This window comes from Gymnodraco acuticeps, unplaced genomic scaffold (genome assembly GCF_902827175.1).
Source record: "Gymnodraco acuticeps unplaced genomic scaffold, fGymAcu1.1, whole genome shotgun sequence".
NCBI lineage: Eukaryota > Metazoa > Chordata > Actinopteri > Perciformes > Bathydraconidae > Gymnodraco > Gymnodraco acuticeps.
The window spans coordinates 2439581-2462116 of record NW_022991443.1 but is presented as its reverse complement, the minus strand read 5'-3'; the positions used below and the strand labels follow the sequence as shown (position 1 = coordinate 2462116).

The following is a 22536-nucleotide window of genomic DNA, read 5'->3' as shown; positions in this document are numbered from 1 at the left end:
ATATAAACATATTATTTTTACACATGGTTAACATTGAATATGTTCTTGTACAAAACATGTATGACGTCACAATTTGATAATATTTCATGCGGTTACAATATAACACTCGTAGGCTTTGTCAAACAAAACCCATGGCTCAGACTGTATCCCCTACCTTAATTTGACATTGCAAATATCCAAAACCCAATGGAAAAATCGAATTGTCTTTTTCTTGAGGGAACCAGGGCAATGGCTTTTTGGGGTTAGCTTACACAAATATGTTATCCCTGTATTGTATAAGATTATGATAACGAAATGGTCTCCTTGCCTTTTATTCATATCAATGTAATCTTATGAAATCACTTTACTTGTAAATGTGTGTTAACTTGATGATATAAACCTTAAACTGTCCATTGACCATTTACCCTGTAACTTCCCTAATTTCTGGTAGCAAAAAGAAAGGTTTACATAATATTTTTTCTAACCAGGCCAATTTCATAAAATCATAAATGTACTGTTACAAACAAAACTTTTACCTTATAAGCCCATATCGTGTCAACTTCCTTCACTGCTAGTCAGAGCAATCATTTCATAAAGCCCGAAAATACGCAGTAATATAATTAGACACATTATTTACCTTTGCTGCAAAGCATCCTTTCTATTGGTTCAGTTCAGCTTGACTTTATTTCATTGCTTTGCTGATTGCGAAATAGGCAAAAGACGGAATGGATCCATAACATCTGCAGTTCGTTATATCTATAAACCAATGTGAAAAAGTATGAAGGAAATGTATGGCTTCAAGCTGTTTGGAATACCAGATATTATGATTAATGACATGTCCACAGTTTTATTATATGGTAAAATATGAAAGAATCTACAAGAAAGCCAAGTTGAGAGTGGATCAAGACATCTTCAACTTATTTTTGGAACTGATAATCATTTGATTTAATAATTTAACTGCTAAAGTCTGCTAAAGTGCTGTTGTCATCAAACATATGCTTGCTTTAGATATAACATATACAGCTGTTTTTACCTTAATTTGATACTTCTAATGTCCTACATGGACAGTTCTTAAGCCTTAAGGACTGTCCATGTAAGGCTTAAGGAGACCAAATACAACGTCAATTACCGGCAGAGCCAGCCCGTAGCTCTGGCGACATAGGCGGTCGCCTAGGGTGCCAGATCTGGGGGGGGTGCTGCGCTGGTAGTTCTGGGAGGGAATTTCTTTTTTTTTTTACTGTTTGGCTCATCCTAATTTTCAGCCTTGATGTAACAACATTCATAATTAAGTCAAGGTAACACCCTTTTCACCCCGGTTACACTTTTCATTTGCCCTGTACGATGGGCGCTGTAAGTGATGAAAGTGGGGGATGTTGACTTATCAGGCGCCCGCAGCTCACAGCCAAAGTGTATGGAAAGCCAAAAGTGCCTTAATACGCGCGTATATTCGCGCGACTATACGGACCTGAGCCCCTCCTGATTTCCATAGCCAATAAGTTCAACGTTTTTTCAACCAATAAGTGAAGGGTAAAGACATACCAAAGCAATCTGTAGATGAAAAGTTCCTGACCTTGTGAGGCTGTGCTGTAAATTGTACATTATTCCAGATTCAGGGGACTAAGTATTAATTAGCCGTTGAATATAATAAATATATCAATCAATATATCAATATAACCTGCCTTCATTGTCTTTTAAAATAAAATCGCCTTACCCTTTTCCTTAACCCCCTGGAGTGTGACGTGAAGGGTATTTTCTCAATTTTTAGATGTCTCCTTAAATCACCTTTTAAATGTATTTCTTATAACATGGCATGGTGTTACATATCACAGTATCTGGTATTGCTAAAAATGCAAAGTCACTCACCTTAGAGCACTGTCTTATGAGATACTTAGCTTAGAAATCCGATTTTTGGAAAACTTCAAAACTCTTGTGAAACAAATATTTACTCATGTCATCCATTTTTTTTGGTGTTTCAGATTTGGTCTTTGGTTTACAAAAGTAGTGAAATATATGAATTACACTATAGGCCTATATAAATGTGTTATTCATGTCTAAAATGAAAATGTGTCAATTATAATTTGGAGTAACATTGTTCTATCACTCTACTTTCCCCACAGAAAAGTTACATCAGGACTGAATAATGACTTAATATTCCATACCAAGGTTCATGTGATGTGTACAAATACAAATTGAGCATTACAACTTTTTTTTTCAACCAACTATTTATGTTAACATAAGAAACTGTAAAATCTCAATATTTCCAATATCAGAACTTTTTCAACCAACTATTCATTATAAATGTAAAGACAGGGGGAGCAGTGTCCTGGTCTTTGTCTGTCTTCCAAGACAGTGGGTCTGTGTTTTGCCATCACTGTCGTTATGAGTACAGATATGCAGACAGATAACTCCTCGACAAGTGGCAAGCGTTTATCTTCTTTAATAAGATGTTTACATCCACAAGTCAACAGAGTAAAACTGAAAGAAACACAATATACATTGAAATTAGACACTTAGCTGTGATGCAGAAATATATATATAACGGTTAATTACGTCACAAACATCACAAAATATGCATATAAAATGTTTACATGCAAAAGTGCTGTGTAATACACACTACAAAACATGTGCTAACCATACATCAAACATCAATGAATAGCAATCTACTTAAACATTGAAACCTCAAAATAATCGTTGATATCCTCTTAAGAATATGTAAAAAAGCCAAACATACTTACAAGCAATGCTTTCAACAACATAGCAACGAAGGATGGATGCAGATTCAAACAATGATATTCTCCTCTCTGTCCCTTTCAACCACGACTCACATGTGGGTATCACTTCCTATGTTTTTAATGTAAGTATTTCCCATTGGCTGGTACTAACAAAAGAAGAAACAAAAAGCAACAGCACCACCTGCTGGCTGGAGTAAGACAGTGTCTTAGACAGCACACTCCCCGCTTGACATCTATGAGATGTCACAATTACATTTTCTTTTGATTGTTCTTATCATTAGTGTTTGGAAGGAGGAGGATAGTGTCCATTATGGGCCTCAAGAAAACCTTGCATGTTCCTCCAGAGGCAACCGTGACTTCTATCTTCCTGACCTTTCCGTCATGGCTGGGGAAGGTTTTGACCACCATGCCCATTGGCCATTGATTCCGATGAACCTGACTATCCTTCAGCAGCACAAGGTCACCTTCTTGCAGGTTAGGTCTCTCCCATTGCCATTTCCTGCGGCCTTGTAGGGTAGAGAGGTATTGGTTTTTCCAACGATGCCAGAAAGCGTTTGCGAGATGTTGCACCTGCTTCCACTGGCGTTTGTAGAGGTCACTGTCTTTGAAGTCACCAGGAGGTATTTATGGAATGCCAACCTTCTGGGTTAGGAGGGTAGCTGGTGTTAAGATGATAAGAAAGCTTGGGTCGGTGGACACTGGGATGAGAGGTCTTGTGTTCACAATGGCTGTCACCTCTGGTTGCGGCGCAAGCTTAGCCTTGCCGAACAGAAATCCAAGTTCACTTTTGGCTTCTGCATCTGTTACTTTAATATAGGCTACAGCTGCTATGGCTTGTTTAGAGGCGTCGCAGAAAATGCAAAGCCCCCTGCTCAGGGGGATGGCAGTGTATGTCCTTGGAATGCGGACGTGTTCCAGATCTTTGATATAGTCTTTCCACTCACACCAGTCTTTAAGCTTCTTTTCAGGAAGGGGTTCGTCCCACTCGCAGGCCTCCGTTGTAAGCTCTCTTAGCTGGGCTCTACCTTTAATGCTGACTGGAGCTGCAAAACCAAGCGGGTCGTAGAGGCTATTTATGGTCGATAACACCCCTCTGCGAGTGTAAGGTTTCTCTGCCCTGGACACCTGGAAGGTGAACTCGTTAGTGGTAACGTCCCAGCTTATTCCTAGACTTCGTAACATGGGTGGAAAGTCTGCTCCAAGATCGAGGTCTTTTAAGCCTTTTGCAAGATCATCTTTTGGAAAGGCTTTCATCACTTCGATGCTGTTAGAAGCTATCTTGTGCAGCTTTAAATTGGATGCAGCTAGCGTTTCTTGGGCCGCCTTGAGAGCTGCAACGGGCTCATTTCCTGATGGAAATGAGATGAGACCATCGTCAACATAGAAGTGACGCTCAACTAGGTGTTTCGATTGAAAGTAATTTCCTTCTTGGTCTTTGGATGCCTTTCTGAGCGCGTAGTTTGCCACGGCAGGTGATGGACTGTTCCCGAAGACGTGCACTCTCATGCGGTACTCCACTATGGGTTGCTCCAAGTCGTTGTTCCGGTGCCAAAGGAAGCGTAAGAAGTTCCTGTGATCTTCTCGTACCAAGAAGCAATAGAACATCTGCTTGATGTCAGTAGTTACTGCCACTTGCTCTTCACGGAACTGCATAAGGACACCCAGCAGGCTGTTGTTGAGATTGGGGCCTGTGAGAAGGACATCATTTAAAGACACTCCATGGTGTTGAGCGCTCGAGTCAAAGACCACCCTGATTTGTTCTGGCTTATGAGGGTGATAAACCCCAAAGAAGGGAAGATACCAGCATTCCTCATGTTCTTTGAGTGGGGGTGCCGGTTCTGCATGACCGCTGACAAATATATTTTCCATAAAGTCCACAAAGTGTTGTCTTGTTTCAGGTCGCTTCTTCCGCGTGCGACGAACTGAGGAGAGGCGTTGACTTGCTTGCTGTTTGTTGTTGGGAAGACGTGGTCTTGGAGAGCGGAAGGGCAACGGAGCCACCAAGCTGCTTGAGTCGTCTTGGTAGACTTCCTTCTCCATTATCTGCAGGAAGGTTCTTTCTTCTATGGAGTAGGCAGGTTTCTCATCTGCGCTAGTAGACTGAAAGACTGTATCTCCCATGGTGTCTGCCTTAGAGTCCATCCTGTCGCGGTCTTGGCAATCAAAACTTTCATTTACCTGCATGCTGTTTTGACATGGAAGGAAGTAGCTTGGTCTTCCATTTTCCAAGATGTTTGTCTTGAGAACATTTACATGTCCGGGGTTGTGAGCCCTGCCAAGACAGACATCACCAACAATAACCCACCCAAGAGCTAACTTCTGTGCGAATGGAGCATTTAGGGGCCCGTTGCGCTGCTCGAGCACCTTGTGGGTCTGAATAACATCTCTTCCAAGTAGCAACAGAATATCAGCCTTGGGATCGAGTGCTGGGATCTCTATAGCAACGGCCTTGAGATGTGGATGATAGTGAGCGGCTTCAGGAGTTGGTATTTAATTTCGATTGTCAGGAAGCATGTCACATTCGATAAGCGTGCTGTGTCGAGGTACAGCAATCCTGGTATGTGTCCTTTGCTCTAAGCAGAGTCAATCTCTAACAGTAGGTCACCAAGGTCCCGCAGCAGATGAGGCTCCTTGTTGGTAATTCTGGGGAACAGTTCTAGCCTATCAAACATAGCCTTTTCTAAGGCCTCAGGAGATCCATAACACTCTAGAAGTCTCTCCCACACTTTGTTCAGACCGAGGGAAGGGTAGTTAATATGCACTGCTCTGAGGCGTTTTGCATGTTGTGAGGATTTGTCGCCTAACCACTTAGTCAACAAGTCAAGCTCTTCACTAGCTGTTAGATGTAGACCTTGGATGGCTTTTTCAAATGAGGATTTCCATGCCCAGTAGTCACTTGGCTTGTCGCTAAACCTTGTAAGACCTCCAGTGAGCAACTCACGTCTAGCTAGAAATCTGGGAAGGTCAGAAATACTTGAGGTTTCTTGTGGGTGAATCAGAGGACTTGACCATTGTGGTTGTTCATGCACTGCAAAGCTCTTACGGCCCGTCCACACAGCGGCGTGCGTTGAAGCTTACAACGCTTCTGCCCATTCACTTTGAATGGGGTGACGTCACTTTTAGCCGAACTGCATTTTGGGAAGCGACGTAGAGCGTTGCTCGCTTCAAAAGTTGAGCAATGTTCAACTTTTGGCGCCTCGGCAGAAGCGTCAGCCAATGAAATCCCGTTTATGCAAATCTGCCAGTACAAGCGCTAGCCAATCAAACCGCATGTATGCTGGGAGAGACTACGCAGGTCATTTCCTCATATTCCAAAAAATGGAGGGGAAATTCATTATAGCGGTAGTGAATCACCCGGTGCTGTATGATCAGTCTCTGTTCATCTACCGGGATACAAACTGGAGGAGGGAGGTGGCAGAGACAGTGGGTGAAACTGGTAGGTTTTGGGGATTTTATATCCAGTTTACTTCGTTTTAACATTGCTATTGCTTTGTATGTCGGGGGCGGGAGATTCATGTGATTGGTTGTTGGTCACGTTGCTCGCAAAAAATCCCCAAGCTTCAGACACGCCCACCGCCAAGCGTCAACGCACGCTGCTGTGTGGACGCTCCGTTAGGTAGCTGAGATGCTCTGTCGTTTGCGTTGTTCTTGCAAGGCAGCAACGTATATGGAGATCTCGGGTCAAGCATTTCAACTTCCTGCTTGAGTTGGTTGAATGTGGAGTCCGCTGGAGCCTCGTTAGGCTTCAGGGCTGCATGTGGAGTTGATTTCTCATTTTGGAGAAATTGGTCATTCACATACTCGCTTGTGCGTTCTAATGGGTGAAATGTCTGTGGGAAGCGAACGCTTATGCGGTCTTTTTCTATTTCGCTTGCCGCAGCCTCGTACACATTAGCTTCAGCGAGAGCTGTCTCTGCATCTCGTTCCTGATTAAGCGCTTCCAATGTAGCCTCCAGACGTGTTTCTTCCACGTGCTTGTTTTACTCTCAATTCAATTTCCTTTTGAGCATAGGCCGCTCTGGCTCGTGCTGCCTCCGCTCTAGCCCGTGCATTGACCGCAGCCAAGCTGGCAGATGACTTACTGGAGCCCTTTGATGATTTTGATGCGTGAGTGTGGACTGATTCATTATGTCCTGGCTGAGACATGTTTAGTTTCGTAGGGAAGACTGACGTGTGTATCCACCTGATATTTTGATGATGTAGACGAATCTGCTTTTTTACTGTTCTGCCCTCACTGTCGTTATGAGTACAGATAACTCCTCGACAAGTGGCAAGCGTTTATCTTCTTTAATAAGATGTTTACATCCATAAGTCAACAGAGTAAAACTGAAAGAAACACAATATACATTGAAATTAGACACTTAGCTGTGATGCAGAAATATAACGGTTAATTACGTCACAAACATCACAAAATATGCATATAAAATGTTTACATGCAAAAGTGCTGTGTAATACACACTACAAAACATGTGCTAACCATACATCAAACATCAATGAATAGCAATCTACTTAAACATTGAGACCTCAAAATAATCGTTGATATCCTCTTAAGAATATGTAAAAAAGCCAAACATACTTACAAGCAATGCTTTCAACAACATAGCAAAGAAGAATGGATGCAGATTCAAACAATGATATTCTCCTCTCTGTCCCTTTCAACCACGACTCACATGTGGGTATCACTTCCTATGTTTTTAATGTAAGTCTTTCCCATTGGCTGGTAGGCTACTAACAAAAGAAGAAACAAAAAGCAACAGTACCACCTGCTGGCTGGAGTAAGACAGCGTCTTAGACAGTACAGTCTGGCTTCTGTGTAGGTGGGGGTAATGGTGCGTGGGCTGCTGGTGGCTGTGTCGGAGGGAGGTAGGTGGGATTGTCCCAGATTGATGCTGGTGGCTGTGTGGGAGGTACGTGTGCTAGGCAAGACTTCTTTGCTGGCTGGGTTGATCGTGATGGCTGTGGTGGATGCCTTTGTACCAAGGTGTATCTTAATCTTGTGGTAGGCACAGATGGAGGTGGAGGCCGCTGTAGTGATGCTGGTCCTCTGGTCCTTGGTGGTGATGGCTCTGGTGGAGGTCTTTGAGCCACGGTAGATCTTGACCTGGGGGCCGGCACAGATGAAGGTTCTGGCTGCTGGATAAATGCCGTCTGTGGGCCACTAGGCCCAGGCAGCTGTGAAATCGGAAAAAAACATACCTTTACATTTAGCAAATCAAAATAACTGTATGACGTATTTGTCTAATAAAAAAATGGAAATAAATCCACATGACTTTTTATGTATATTTATGTATATTTGTATAGTATTTTATGTATATTATATTATGTACATATTATGACATTATGACTTTTTTAAAGCCTTCTTCATTTACAGTATATAATACAGTGTTACGCCCGGCCTAGGGGAACCTAGGCGCAGCATAAAGTTTGCTCTCTCCCCACTTTTCCCACTCTCAAGAAAAAGGCAGAGACAGAGAATGTCGTTTGGTAAATTTAATTTACCAATTCTGAATTACACAAAAATATACTTTGACAACCAAAAAGAAAATATGCAGAAAGTATGATACAAAAATAAACAAATCAGGAGTAACAAAACCACAAAACGAACTAACCTTAAACACAACATCTTACCTAACAGAGACAAATAAATATCCAGGCTTCTTACCTACAAACGAACAATCCAAAAGGGAAAAAGAAAAAGGGTTTGCACTAGTGATGTTACGTATTGCGCCGAGGCTTCGGAGCGTGTGTCGAGTAATCCCCGAAGCTTTTTGTGAAGCATGTGTCGAGGCTTGTATCGTTTTGGGCCAGTGACGTCATCGATGACAAACGAAGCCTCGCTGCCTGTCGATACCACGTGACTGCTTCAGGAAGCGATTCTGATCGGTTGAACCGTTGAACCACAACGCTCATAATACCCATGGATGTATAATAAGAACGATATTACCCCTCCTGTACCCGGGCCCGCTGGTGACACGATGGAATTAAAAGAGCTCAAAACCTCACCTATATAGAGGTCGGAACATGTCATAAGTATAAATAGATACAAGCATAAATAAATGTAGTAAAAAAAACATGAATGAATAAATACAGGAATACATATGTTACAGTATTTTCAGGGAGATTCAGCGTGTGTGCTGTGGCTCAGCTGGAAAGCAGTTGACTCACGACCGCAGGGTCCCTGGTTCAATGACTCGTCAATACGTCTTTTTTGTTGTTTATAAAAGCTACAGCTAAATGAGATAATGTAGTTAATAAATGTATTCTTTGATATGGTTTAGCCTTTCTCAGGCTACAACATGGTTACGTTTATGAATATTAGTAAGGAATACAAATCCCTCTTTGCAATGTTTACCAGCCTCCTTAGGCTTTTCAATCACAATCATTCAACTGGAATAAAAACAATATTGTTAACATGAAAATATGATTTAATGTTCGTTGTTTAGAGGTATTCTAAGGCTTTACTCATTGGGAACTCGGTATGAGATAGAGCACACTGTTGAGATGTCCAATCTGCCTGTTTTACACACTTTGACCAGCAGGGGGGTTTGTGTTCAAATGAAGCCCATGATGAAGCCTCATGAGATGAACCCTTTTGCGAACCAATTGGCTGGAAAGCTTCAAAGCTTCATAAGGCTTCATCTCGCCATCACTAGTTTGCATTCCTGAGAAAATAAATCCGTCTACAAAGACAGGTAACGTAAAAATAGCTCACAGCCAGCGGAAAAGGACAACATTTTCTCAAAGTGCGAACATAGCACCACAGGACAAAAGATCTAATCATGCGCCGCGTTGGGAGTAGGAGAAGTTGAGTCAGAGAGACCGAGAAACTGCACGGCTGCAGCTTAAATGCTCCCGTCTCCTCAGGTGGACCAATCAGCCTGTCGAGGGCAGCCAATCAGCAACCGGACACCACCTGTTCAATCACACGCAGCCACACAAACACAGAAGGAGGAAGAAAATCTGTACACAATACACATAACGACCCAGGGTCGTAACAACAGTGATAACACACACAACCCGATTGACTGTACTCACTTTAACCTGGTTCTGTTATACACTGATAGGCACAATATTAGACATATGCGATATACATATGGCTATATGACAGATACTATTATACATAATGGCTGCTATATATGAAATAATCATCATCATTCATTGTTTTGTGATATTATGTCCCTCTTGTTTTTTATAAATATATATATTTATATATGTGTCCTTAACAAGCACTATATTAGCACAGGCTATCGCTCCCTGTATAATGTAGGGCACAAACTACTATGTTACTAGGTGTATGACTCCCGTGCACTAGTTTGGCTTACATTTCAAGTGTATTCTGCTTGTATAAATATGTGAAATGCTGGTCTGAGTTCATAATTGTTCATATTATTGAAATGCTAATAGCGCTAATGCTATGCTAATATTGTGCCTATCAGTGTACAACAGAGCCAGGTTAAAGTGAGTACAGTCCACCGGGTTGTGTGTGTTATCACTGTATTATATACTGTAAATGAAGAAGGCTTTAATCCTTCATAAAAGTCATAATATGGCATGTGGATGTATTTCCATTTTTGATTAGAGACAAATACTTCATACAGTTATTTTGATTTTCTAAATGTAAAGGTATGTTTTTTTTTCGATTTCACAGCTGCCTGGGCCTAGTGGCCCACAGGCGGTGTTTATCCAGCAGCCAGAACCTTCATCTGTGCCAGCTCCCAGGTCAAGATCTACCGTGGCTCAAAGACCTCCACCACAGCCATCACCACCAAGGACCAGAGGACCAGCATCACTATAGCGGCCTCCACCTCCATCTGTGCCTGCCACAAGATTAAGATACACCTCGGTTTTAATGCTCAATTTGTATTTGTACACATCACATGAACCTTGGTAAGGAATATGAAGTCATTATTCAGTCCTGATGTAACTTTTCTGTGATAGAACAATTTTACTCCAAATTATAATTTACACATTTTCATTTTAGAAATGAACAACACATTTATATAGGCCTATAGTGTAATTCATATATTTCACTACTTTTGTAAACCAAAGACTTTGGAAAACCAAATCTGAAACACCAAAAAAAATGGATGACATGAGTAAGAGTTTTGAAGTTTTCCAAAAATCGGATTTCTAAGCTAAGTATCTCATAAAACAGTGCTCTAAGGTGAGTGACTTTGCATTTCTAGCAAGACCAGAGACTTTACTGAACATTTTGATATGAAACACCATGCCATGTTATAATAAGTACATTTAAAAGGTGATTTAAGGAGACATCTAAAAATTGAGAAAATACCCTTTACGTCACACTCCAGAGGGTTAAGGAAAAGGGTAAGGCGATTTTATTTTTAAAAGACAATGAAGGCAGGTTATATTGATATATTGATTATATTCAAAGGCAAATTAATACTTAGTCCCCTGAATATGGAATTCACAGCATAGCCTCACAATGTCAGGAACTTTTCATCTACAGATTGCTTTGGTCTGGCTTTACTCTTCACTGATTAGTTGAAGAAACTTTGAATTTATTGGCTATGCAAATCAGAAGGAGGGGCTCATTATCATACAAAAAAATCATGCGTATGTTCGCCCGTATTTTTGCGGAGGTCCGTATATTCGCGCGTATATACGGCCGTTTTTACAAAATAAAACGGGCGAAATATACTCACGTATTCTGGTACTTTGGGCGAGCCTCCGAGCGAGCAAGAGAGAGAGAGCATCGGTACCGCGGATTGTTGTTGGATTGAGGCTGATAACTACAGCTCAGTGAGGTAAAGGACTCTGAGTGTTTAGATATTGCACTTTAGTCTAAGTTATCTCAGTGGGTCTCAAACGGTTTGGTCACAATTTATGTAAACAAATATTTCCAAGGCACTCCTTTATAATTAGGATAAATAAAAACAGGTTTGAAGTCATTCCAATGTATACTATAGGACAGTAAACCAAAAATATCGTTTAAAACTGGAGAGATAAAAAAATATGCATAAATAAATAAATGTTAACTAGGTAAAATAAGATATGAATGAACAACAAAAATTAAATACGTTACATGTATTTGTTATTGGAGTTGTACCCCCTAGATCTAGTCTCTAGTAATTCTGCTCAAAGTGCAAAAGATTGAAGCATTTTACTTTAAAATGTTAAAACAAATCTTTTGTTCCCCCCCTAGTGGATGTGACATCCACCCCCCAATTAAAACATGTTCATACAATAATGAATACATTTGAAACCTTCTTTATGTATATAACCAACATGTCAATATGTTTCAGTTTTTGTAGTGTATTGGTCTTTTGTAGAGATTTTTCATTTATTCTTTGTAAATTCTTTATGTCTTTATGTCTTTATTAGGATCCCCATTAGCACTAGCATGAGCATTGGCTATTCTTCCTGGGGTCCTCACACACTCAAAACATACATACAACAAAATTAAAACAAAACAAAACAGCTCATAATTTCATGCAATTTACAGTGAAATGAAGTGAAAACTAAAATGGTCATCCAATTATCGCCATCCCAAGGCCAAACAAAAGTAAATACAAATAAGTGTACATAATAATATATGCATACATAGCCACAGGCATAGTTCAAATTTACTTTGTAATACTTACATAATTTTTTAGCAACCTTTTGAAATGTACTTGAGAATTTTCCTGAATGATGTGAACCGGTAAAGAGTTCCAGCTGATCATGGCTCTGTACATGACTGTTTTCTGTCCCATATTTGATTTAGATTTGGGTAATACAAACCTTCCTTCTATTGTATGTCGTGTTTGATAGTTATGTTGTGCATATTGCGCTATAAACCTTTGTGATAATATATCTGGTGAGTGAGTCACTGTAATATTTCTGACAAAATGTAATAAAATATAAGTTGACCTCTGTCTGACAGTTAACCATTTCAGTGTCTCCAGCATTTCAGTGACTCTGGTTCTGTAGGAGCACTGCAGTGCACATCGTGCTGCCTTATTTTGTGCTACTTGTAGTTTGTTTAAATCTTTTTCAGCAGCACTAGACCATATAACCAAACAATAATCAAGCTGTGACAGAACCAAAGCATCCAAAACTTGTCTACTGACATCCATAGGCAAATATTTTACAATTATTTTTACAAGTGACACACCCCTTCCCATTTTACATACAACATTATCAATTTGTTTAGACCAAGATAATTTATGATCCAGGGTTATGCCGAGCAATTCTATTGTGTATTGCTTGGAGGGGGGGGGGGGGCACCAAATCATAATCTCGCCTAGGGCACCAAAATGTCTTGGACCGGCCCTGATTACCGGGGTGTTACAATTAGATTCAGTAATTAGTGATGTTATTTGGTGTGTCAGAGTGTTGGTGTAGGTTAAAAATGATTCGCTGCAACCCTTTATTCTATACATTGATTGCAGCACAGAAAGTAAATAGAGGACACAGCTGGGACAAAAGAGAGCACAAATGCAGGACAGCTGTGTGACAGGCAAGCATTCAGGCAGACTCCAAAGAGATTTCTCAATACTCAAATTTCCCCTCCTCGACTCCTCGACTACTTGGTCCTCCGGTAGTGACCCGGAAATGAATTTCAGCGCGCCATTTTAAAGGACATCTAATTTCTCTAAATGCACATCGAGGACCGAGGATCGAGCGTCGAGGAGGCTTTCTGGAGGAGCTATAACCGAGGATACAACACTGATGGTTCCTCCACGGCTCCTCCGCGGATGCATTTCCGGGAACGGTGGAGGCGTGATGCACGGCCGGACTTATCTCTGCCAATGACAGCTCTGCATGCATCCCTTGGATATTATTTTAGAAACTGCTTTCATCGCGTCGCGATGTTTCCAGAGAGAACAGCTGTGATGTCCGTGCAGAAAGCAGAGCAGTGTGTATAATATATATCACCAGGGCCGCCCCTTGCCAACTTGGGGCCCCAAGCGACATTGTGAGATGAGGCCCCCCCCCCAACCGACAGGAGTGAAAAAAAATTGCAAATATAATTCCTGTTTATTATTATTATCAACAGTTACTTTTTTATACAGTGAGGTAAATGGTAAATGTGCATGTATGTCGTTCAGTATGCGTTTACAGGTGAATACGTCTGCATTTCCTGCCAAATACTAGCCTCATAAAGATTCAAATATAATGAATGCAAATAAACTACTTCTACTAATAATCATAATCAATTCAATAATATAATAAATACTATATATTTTTTATTATAATATATATATAATATAATATAATATATTCAAACGTAGTTCTCTCTGTCAGCAATGTATCAACAACTACACACACATTTCTATCAGTATGTCTCTGTGTTGTGGTTGACATGATGATGACTGTTAGGAGTTAAGGGGAGAGGCTGAGCGTCACCATGAAATGTGCAAATTGACATAAAAATGAATAAAAGGGGAAAAAATGCTCCATGTTTTTTAGGCTGTAAACTTTAACTGTTATGTAAGCCAACTAGACAGACAGTGTATCACTCTTCCTCCTGTACATTAGCAGATCAAAGGCATAACATACTTGAATAAATGGTAAATAAAGAATGCTGGAAATAACTGCATCTCCATTAGCCTATATGCTATGCAGAGACTCCCTTCTTCATGTCGTGAGTTGCAGCTGATGTTTTAATATGGCAATTGGCAATTTGACTTATACAACATTCGCAAGTTGTACATTTGACTCATACAATAACACACCTTCGAGTGATGCTCTAGTTTCTTCATGTTTTGTTTTTTGCGCCGGACTGAAACTGTATTTTCAGCGACATCTCTTCACCTGCACTAGTGGCCGTATCAAAGCCGTGATTGGTCAGATGTCGATACATTACAACGGTGTCGGGTTACAGACATGCTCCCCTTGTCATCTCTCACTCTCGCGGGGGTGCGCGGAGAACTGAGCGGAGAACTGCGCACAGCAGCTGAGGCCCTATGGGCGGGGCCCCCTGCGCAAGGCGGGGCCCCATGCAGCCTGCGTGATTGGCCTGTAGGGAGGGGCGGCCCTGTATATCTCTCAGTATAACAGGCCTACTCTCTTTATTTGCTTTAGTTTAGTAGATATCTACAAACAAAGAGTCGATATTTTTCTAAGACCACTTAGTGCTTCACATAATAAAATACACAACGGCTGTAGCTTGATTATGTTTTAGGAGCTGTAGGTGTGTGTGGTAGGCTACAGTGTGTATGTGTGTGTGTGGTACAGTGTGTGTGTGTTGTACAGTGTGTAGGTGTGTGTTGTACAGTGTGTAGGTGTGTGTTGTACAGTGCGTACGGCGGACAGACGGGTCTCAGTTGGTTTGGTGTCCTCTGCTTACTTTTAATAGGCTACTTGTAAATACAACTTTTGGCCCAGAGAGAGGGGGGGGGGGGGATATATCCAGTCTCTGATTGTGTTACGTTATTATGAGAGTGCTCTCATACTTGTTTGATTCTGAAATTGTATATATTTATATAAATATATGTGTGTGTGTGTGTGTGTGTGTGTGTGTGTGTGTGTGTGTGTGTGTGTGTGTGTGTGTGTGTGTGTGTGTGTGTGTGCGTGCGTGCGTGCGTGTGTGTGTGTGTCCGCATCTGTGGCCTGTTATTGTCTCATTATACCGCACTGTCAATGAATCAAAGTAAATATATAAGTCATCATGAATACATCTGTCCATCAGACAGAGGGCTGCTGTGCCTCCTGCATCATTAATGGACGTCTCTTTAAAATGACCGATCAGAGGAGAGGAGTTCTCATTTCTCTAACCGCCTGCTGCTTCCCTCCTCAGTCCTCCGCTCGCATCTCCTGTGGGCGGGACTAAGTATCGAGGATAGGAGTCGAGGAGGGAAGTCGAGGAGGGGAAATTTGAGTATTGAGAAACCTCTCAAGAACCGTCCTGGGACAAACCACACACAGTGCATTGTGGAAGGAGTTTGAAATAGGAAATGTTGTGATTTGTGCTTCCAAAAGAAATGTTTTATTAGATTTTAATATAACCCTTCCATGTGGAGTTGATAAATAAATAAACAGCGATAAAATAACACACTAAGCATTTTCAAGCACAATAAAGAGAAAGTAAGTCAATAAGATATTTTTAGTAAAGTTAGGGTCTCGTTGAAATGGAACCCGTACGTAATTCATAATCTAACTTTTTTATTTATTTTAATATAATTATCTATTTTACCCTGATGTTTACCACTGTTCATTTTAGGTGTAAGAAACATTAAAAAATATATATTATAAATAAATAAATCAATTAAAAAAGATGTGTAACAAAAGGTTTTCGGGAAATACAAAAATAATCTTTTTATTATATTCACTAATGTTGGTATTTCCGTTGTTCAGTGAATTTAACTCATTATTGTTTTATAAATGTATATGTCGTCAATCATCATTCATTTTGTCTGAATATAATTTATTCAACATAACAAATTATAATTTCATGGTGCTTCTGAAATGTACAATGTCACTATCTTGGAATAAATAATAACAATATCGAACATGTTTTAAAAAAAAAAGTACAGCATTGAGGATATGGCTTGTTAACCTTACATTTATATTATCGCTATTCTTTTCAGTTTTCAGCAACATTAGTGAATGAACAGTGCCTGTGACTGAAGTTCAATCGTCTAAGCCAAGATAAACTATTGAGGAACACTGCAACAAATAAAGCCCAATATATTTAATATCTCAAGAAAACAGCAATAAAATAAAGGATTAAAACATGCTTAAGAACAACATAAAAAATGATGATCTCCTTTCGCATTTTCATTCCACCCCGACTCAGCCCACCTCCACTGAGGATGTCAGTTGATCGTTTTTAGTCGGCTTACCATTAGGACTGTCTCCTCTGTGGAGGTCGTACAGAGTGACTCGCCACATCCAGGCAGGCGTGAAGTGACAAGATCACATGTGGCAGGACTGGGAAGAAGGAGCTTTGCGTGTCAACCAGAGTGGAGGGAGAGGGAGGCAAAGGAGCGAGATGATGGAGACAACAAAGAACGAGGAGGAGAAACTCAGAGAAAAGGCAAGTCACTGCCTAGGGGAACTGAGAGACTGCTCACAAACTGTAAATAAGACGTATTTACAGGACTTTTATCCGGAAAACAAGGAAATAAGAAAACTGGAGTCTCAGGCCCAATCCCAAACCACGCCCTACACCCTACCCCTTCACACTACCCCTCCGTTTGCGCGTTCGCGCAGAGGGTCCGCCACATTAAGTGCTGTTCCAAACCAACAAGTGTGGAGCGAGAGTGGGCTATCAAGCCATCAAACAGCGAGTCTGCATCTATACATCCATGGGTTGCAGTCAAATAGTCCATTTAGCTTAGGAACCTTCCTAACGGAGTGAAATGACCCGGAATTACCTCAGTAGCAGCCATGATAAGTGCCGTTCGAATTCTCTAGATGATAGGAAAGGAGATTTCAAACTTCCTTTATAACCTCCTTTAGCTTAAAGGCCCTGACACACCAAGCAGTCACCAGAGAACTCGCCGACGCCGACTGTTGCGTCGCCGTGTTCTCCTGCGTCTTGGCCATGTGTCGCACTAGAACACACCGCAAAGACTTCAGCCGAGCACGTACGAACTGCGCATGGGTGAGTGGCAATAACTCTCCTTACCAGCAGGCGGCGGTAGGGTGTATTCATCATTCAAAAGAGGCAACAAACGAAAGACAGAGAAGAAGAACAGACTGCGTGATCTAAACAAACAACAAATAGCGTGTGCGTTCCATTTTCACTCTCATCCATCGAAAACAGGTTTCGTGCGGTACTCGAGCTATCAGCCATTGGAGTGTTGCTTGTGGAAGACATTCTCAAGCAACCGTTTCACTTCTCATGCACTGATTCGCTAGATGAACAGCCAATCAGAGTGATTTCTTTGTCCGACTGCCTGTCGCCGACGCACGGCCGATTCAACATGTTGAATCGGCTGTGCGTCGGCCATGAAAGGCCAAATAAGGTGTGTCACGGCCGACGGTGCGGGACACACCAAATGGAGTTTGGGCGACAGGGCAGCGTCTATCGTTATTCCAACCCAGTTTAGATTTTGCTTCCGCATTACGCAAGAACGTAGCGCTACGCGATAGCGTCATAGCCTTCTTCTTCGGCTGTTATTCTTCGGCTGTTATAGCGGTCGCGGTAAAGCAGGATGAATAGTTGTTTTTTGTCTTTCCAAAGGATTTGTTGACTGAAAGTAAACGATCCTGTTTGTTTGTTGACTGAAAGTAAACGATCCTGTAATCAAAGCCATATCGAAGATTCCTGAGATTGTATTACTGGTGTTTTATCATCTATAAATAGCCTGTGTGTATTCTCAAATGTCGTTTTCAGGACAAACAAAAGACGTTTTAAATATCTTATCTTATCAGCAGAATATTGAATATAACCTTGACTATTACTGTGCACTTCATTTATTTGACAGCATTATTTAATGATACTATTTTATATATATATATATTTAATGATACTATTTTATATATACATTTATTCATATACACACACACACTTATATGTACTCACACATGTATTTATTCATAAATATACACAGATGTATTCATTCATTTATACACACACAGCATTATTTAATGATACTGTTTTATATACTGTATATATACACACATTTATTCATTTATAAACATATAAACACACACTTATATGTACTCACACATGTATACACACAGATGTATTCATTCATTTATACACACACTCACATACACTTTATATTAATTCATTTGTACACACACACACATACATATATATATATATATATAAACAACACAATATAATAAAAGTATTGAGTATTTCTACACTCTGGTACTTGTACCTTTACTCAAGTACAGTACAAGATCTTATCACTTCTTACACCTTTGGAAAGCACTTTTATGTAAAGGAATACATTTTTATAAATGTCCCAACATTTTATTTTTAGATTTTACAAACGTTTATATGTTATTAATGTCAAATGTTATATGTTGTATTATATAACAAAATAGACATTAAATAAAATATTAAATAGATACCTTTACATCCTAAACAGAAGGACAAAACGTTAATATGTTACATGACAAACAAAAAAACAAAACATTATATAGGCTATATATACAGATGTTTGCTAATGTATCCCTCTTATATCCATCAGGAATTAATATTAAATGATGAATTAACATTACCTCAGCACTGCATAAGTATGGTCGTCAGTCATATTGACAAAGAAGCACTATTTTATTATTATAATTATAATTATAATTATGGGCGTTTAAAAGGACGGTATTTCGCTTGTCAGATTCATATTTGCCGCCCATAGAGATGTAACGCCAGGTTGCTATAACAGCCGAAGAAGAAGGCTATGACGCTATCGCGTAGAGCTACGTTCTTGCGTAATGCGGAAGCAAAATCTAAACTGGGTTGGAATAACGATAGACGCGACAGGGCACGCTTCGTTGTCTGACTAACGAAAACGGCCGATTTCGGCCTGGTGTGTCAGGGCCTTAAGAACCACTGGACCTCCCTTTACGAAAGGAAAGGCGAAAATGCTGCCCCACAATGCCTTGCAGCCGCAGCATTTGCCGTCACACAACAGTCGGGCGTTCACGGAAACAACCGATTATGACCGAGAAATTATATCAGGAAAGTTACGGTGCTTATTAAGCTTTTTAAAACAGTAACTTGCCAAAGTGCTTTGTTTTGAACGTTCATCAGTATTATAATCAAAAAGAGAAATATGAATGTTAGTTTTTACTGAAATTATCAAATAAAGTCAACATTTCACAGATATATCCAGTCTCTGATTGTGTTACGTTATTATGAGAGTGCTCTCATACTTGTTTGATTCTGAAATTGTATATATTTATATAAATATATGTGTGTGTGTGTGTGTGTGTGTCCGCATCTGTGGCCTGTTATTGTCTCATTATACCGCACTGTCAATGAATCAAAGTAAATATATAAGTCATCATGAACACATCTGTCCATCAGATAGAGGGCTGCTGTGCCTCCTGTCATCATTAATGGACGTCTCTTTAAAATGACCGCTCAGAGGAGAGGAGTTCTCATTTCTCTAACCGCCTGCTGTTTCCCCTCCTCAGTCCTCCGCTCGCATCTCCTGTGGGCGGGACTAAGTATCGAGGATAGGAGTCGAGGAGGGGAAATTTGAGTATTGAGAAACCTCTCAAGAACCGTCCTGGGACAAACCACACACAGTGCATTGTGGAAGGAGTTTGAAATAGGAAATGTTGTGATTTGTGCTTCCAAAAGAAATGTTTTATTAGATTTTAATATAACCCTTCCATGTGGTGTGTCTGAGTGTAGAGAAAGGGAGGCAGTTTGGAGTTGATAAATAAATAAACAGCGATAAAATAACACACTAAGCATTTTCAAGCACAATAAAGAGAAAGTAAGTCAATAAGATATTTTTAGTAAAGTTAGGGTCTCGTTGAAATGGAACCCGTACGTAATTCATAATCTAACTTTTTTATTTATTTTTTATTTTAATATAATTATCTATTTTACCCTGATGTTTACCACTGTTCATTTTAGGTGTAAGAAACATTAAAAAAAAAAAAAATGAACTAATTTAAATAAATCAATTAAAAAAGATGTGTAACAAAAGGTTTTCGGGAAATACAAAAATAATCTTTTTATTATATTCACTAATGTTGGTATTTGCGTTGTTCAGTGAATTTAACTCATTGTTTTATAATTGTATATGTCGTCGATCATCATTCATTTTGTCTGAATATAATTTATTCAACATAACAAATTATAATTTCATGGTGCTTCTGAAATGTACAATGTCACTATCTTGGAATAAATAATAACAATAATGAACATGTTTAAAAAAAAAAGTACAGCATTGAGGATATGGCTTGTTAACCTTACATTTATATTATCGCTATTCTTTTCAGTTTTCAGCAACATTAGTGAATGAACAGTGCCTGTGACTGAAGTTCAATCGTCTAAGCCAAGATAAACTATTGAGGAACACTGCAACAAATAAAGCCCAATATATTTAATATCTCAAGAAAACAGCAATAAAATAAAGGGTTAAAACATGCTTAAGAACAACATAAAAAATGATGATCTCCTTTCGCATTTGTATTCCACCCCGACTCAGCCCACCTCCACTGAGGATGTCAGTTGATCGTTTTTAGTCGGCTTACCATTAGGACTGTTTCCTCTGTGGAGGTCGTACAGAGTGACTCGCCACATCCAGGCAGGCGTGAAGCGACAAGATCACATGTGGCAGGACTGGGAAGAAGGAGCTTTGCGTGTCAACCAGAGTGGAGGGAGAGGGAGGCAAAGGAGCGAGATGATGGAGACAACAAAGAACGAGGAGGAGAAACTCAGAGAAAAGGCAAGTCACTGCCCAGGGGAACTGAGAGACTGCTCACAAACTATAAATAAGACGTATTTACAGGACTTTTATCCGGAAAACAAGGAAATAAGAAAACCGGAGTTTCAGGCCCAATCCCAAACCACGCCCTACACCCTACCCCTTCACCCTACCCCTTCACACTACCCCCCCGTTTGCGCGTTCGCGCAGAGGGTCCGCCACATTAAGTGCTGTTCCAAACCAACAAGTGTGGAGCGGGAGTGGGCTATCAAGCCATCAAACAGCGAGTCTCTATCTATACATCCATGGGTTGCAGTCAAATAGTCCATTTAGCTTAGGAACCTTCCTAACGCAGTGAAATGACCCAGAAGTACCTCAGTAGCAGCCATGATAAGTGCCGTTCGAATTCTCTAGATGATAGGAAAGGAGATTTCAAACTTCCTTTATAACCTCCTTTAGCTTAAAGGCCCTGACACACCAAGCAGTCACCAGAGAACTCGCCGACACCGACTGTTGCGTCGGCGTGTTCTCCTGCGTCTTGGCCATGTGTCGCACTGGAACACACCGCAAAGACTTCAGCCGAGCACATACGAACTGCGCATGCGTGAGTGGCAATAACTCTCCTTACCAGCAGGTGGCGGTAGTGTGTATTCGTCATTCAAAAAAGGCAACAAACGAAAGACAGAGAAGAAGAACAGACTGCGTGATCTAAACAAACAACAAATAGCGTGTGCGTTCCATTTTCACTCTCGTCCATCGAGAACTTGTTTCGTGCGGTACTGGAGCTATCAGCCATTGGAGTGTTGCTTGTGGAAGACATTCTCAAGCAACCGTTTTGCATCTCATGCACTGATTCGCAAGCTGAACAGCCAATCAAAATGATTTCTTTGTCCGACTGCCCGTGACCGACGCACGGCCGATTCAACATGTTGAACAACATGCGTCGGCCATGATACACCAAATTGAGTTTGGGCGACAGGGCACGCTTCGTCGTCCGACTAACGAAAACGGCCGATTTCGGCCTGGTATGTCAGGGCCTTAAGAACCACTGGACCTCCCTTTACGAAAGGAAAGGAGAAAGTGCTGCCCCACAATGCCTTGCAGCCGCAGCATTTGCTGTCACACAACAGTCGGGCGTTCACGGAAACAACCGATTATGACCGAGAAATTATATCAGGAAAGTTACGGTGCTTATTAAGCTTTTTAAAACGGTAACTTGCCAAAGTGCTTTGTTTTGAACGTTCATCAGTATTATAATCAAAAAGAGAAATATGAACGTTAGTTTTTACTGAAATTATCAAATAAAGTCAACATCTCACAGCCTTTACTGAGCTGTGTGGGGTTTGTTCAACTTTTAAAAGATGTTTGAATGGTGATATACACTGTGATAGATGGTAAGGACTAACGTTTATAATAAATACATTTGTATTGATTTTAAGATATTTTCATAGTTCATACAATCATACGTATTGGGATCATTTGTATTAATGTGGACCGGAGGGAGAGGGAGACGAGCATAAGTTTCACTTTCCTTT

The 22536-nt window shown here is 40.5% G+C and overlaps 1 protein-coding gene across 2 annotated transcripts; it reads right to left on the bottom strand.

The window, feature by feature from the left end:
* Positions 1-2182: 2182 nt before the first annotated feature.
* LOC117532859 lies at positions 2183-5760 on the bottom strand. Of its 2 annotated transcripts, none has more exons than XM_034196426.1 (2): positions 2711-5760; positions 2183-2454 (listed from the first exon to the last, which is right to left on the bottom strand). In XM_034196426.1, exon 1 carries the CDS (start codon positions 4893-4895, stop codon positions 3336-3338), a length of 1560 nt encoding a protein of 519 aa, XP_034052317.1. In that variant the 5' UTR covers positions 4896-5760; the 3' UTR covers positions 2183-2454; positions 2711-3335. The 2 variants fall into 2 exon arrangements, with proteins under 2 accessions (XP_034052317.1, XP_034052316.1); XM_034196425.1 differs by having other exon boundaries at positions 2715-5760.
* Positions 5761-22536: the final 16776 nt, after the last annotated feature.

What these genes read in the sequence shown, in the direction of transcription:
- LOC117532859 (XM_034196426.1), bottom strand. Translation starts at nt 4,895, where the DNA reads ATGCAGGTAAATGAAAGTTTTGATTGCCAAGACCGCGACAGGATGGAC.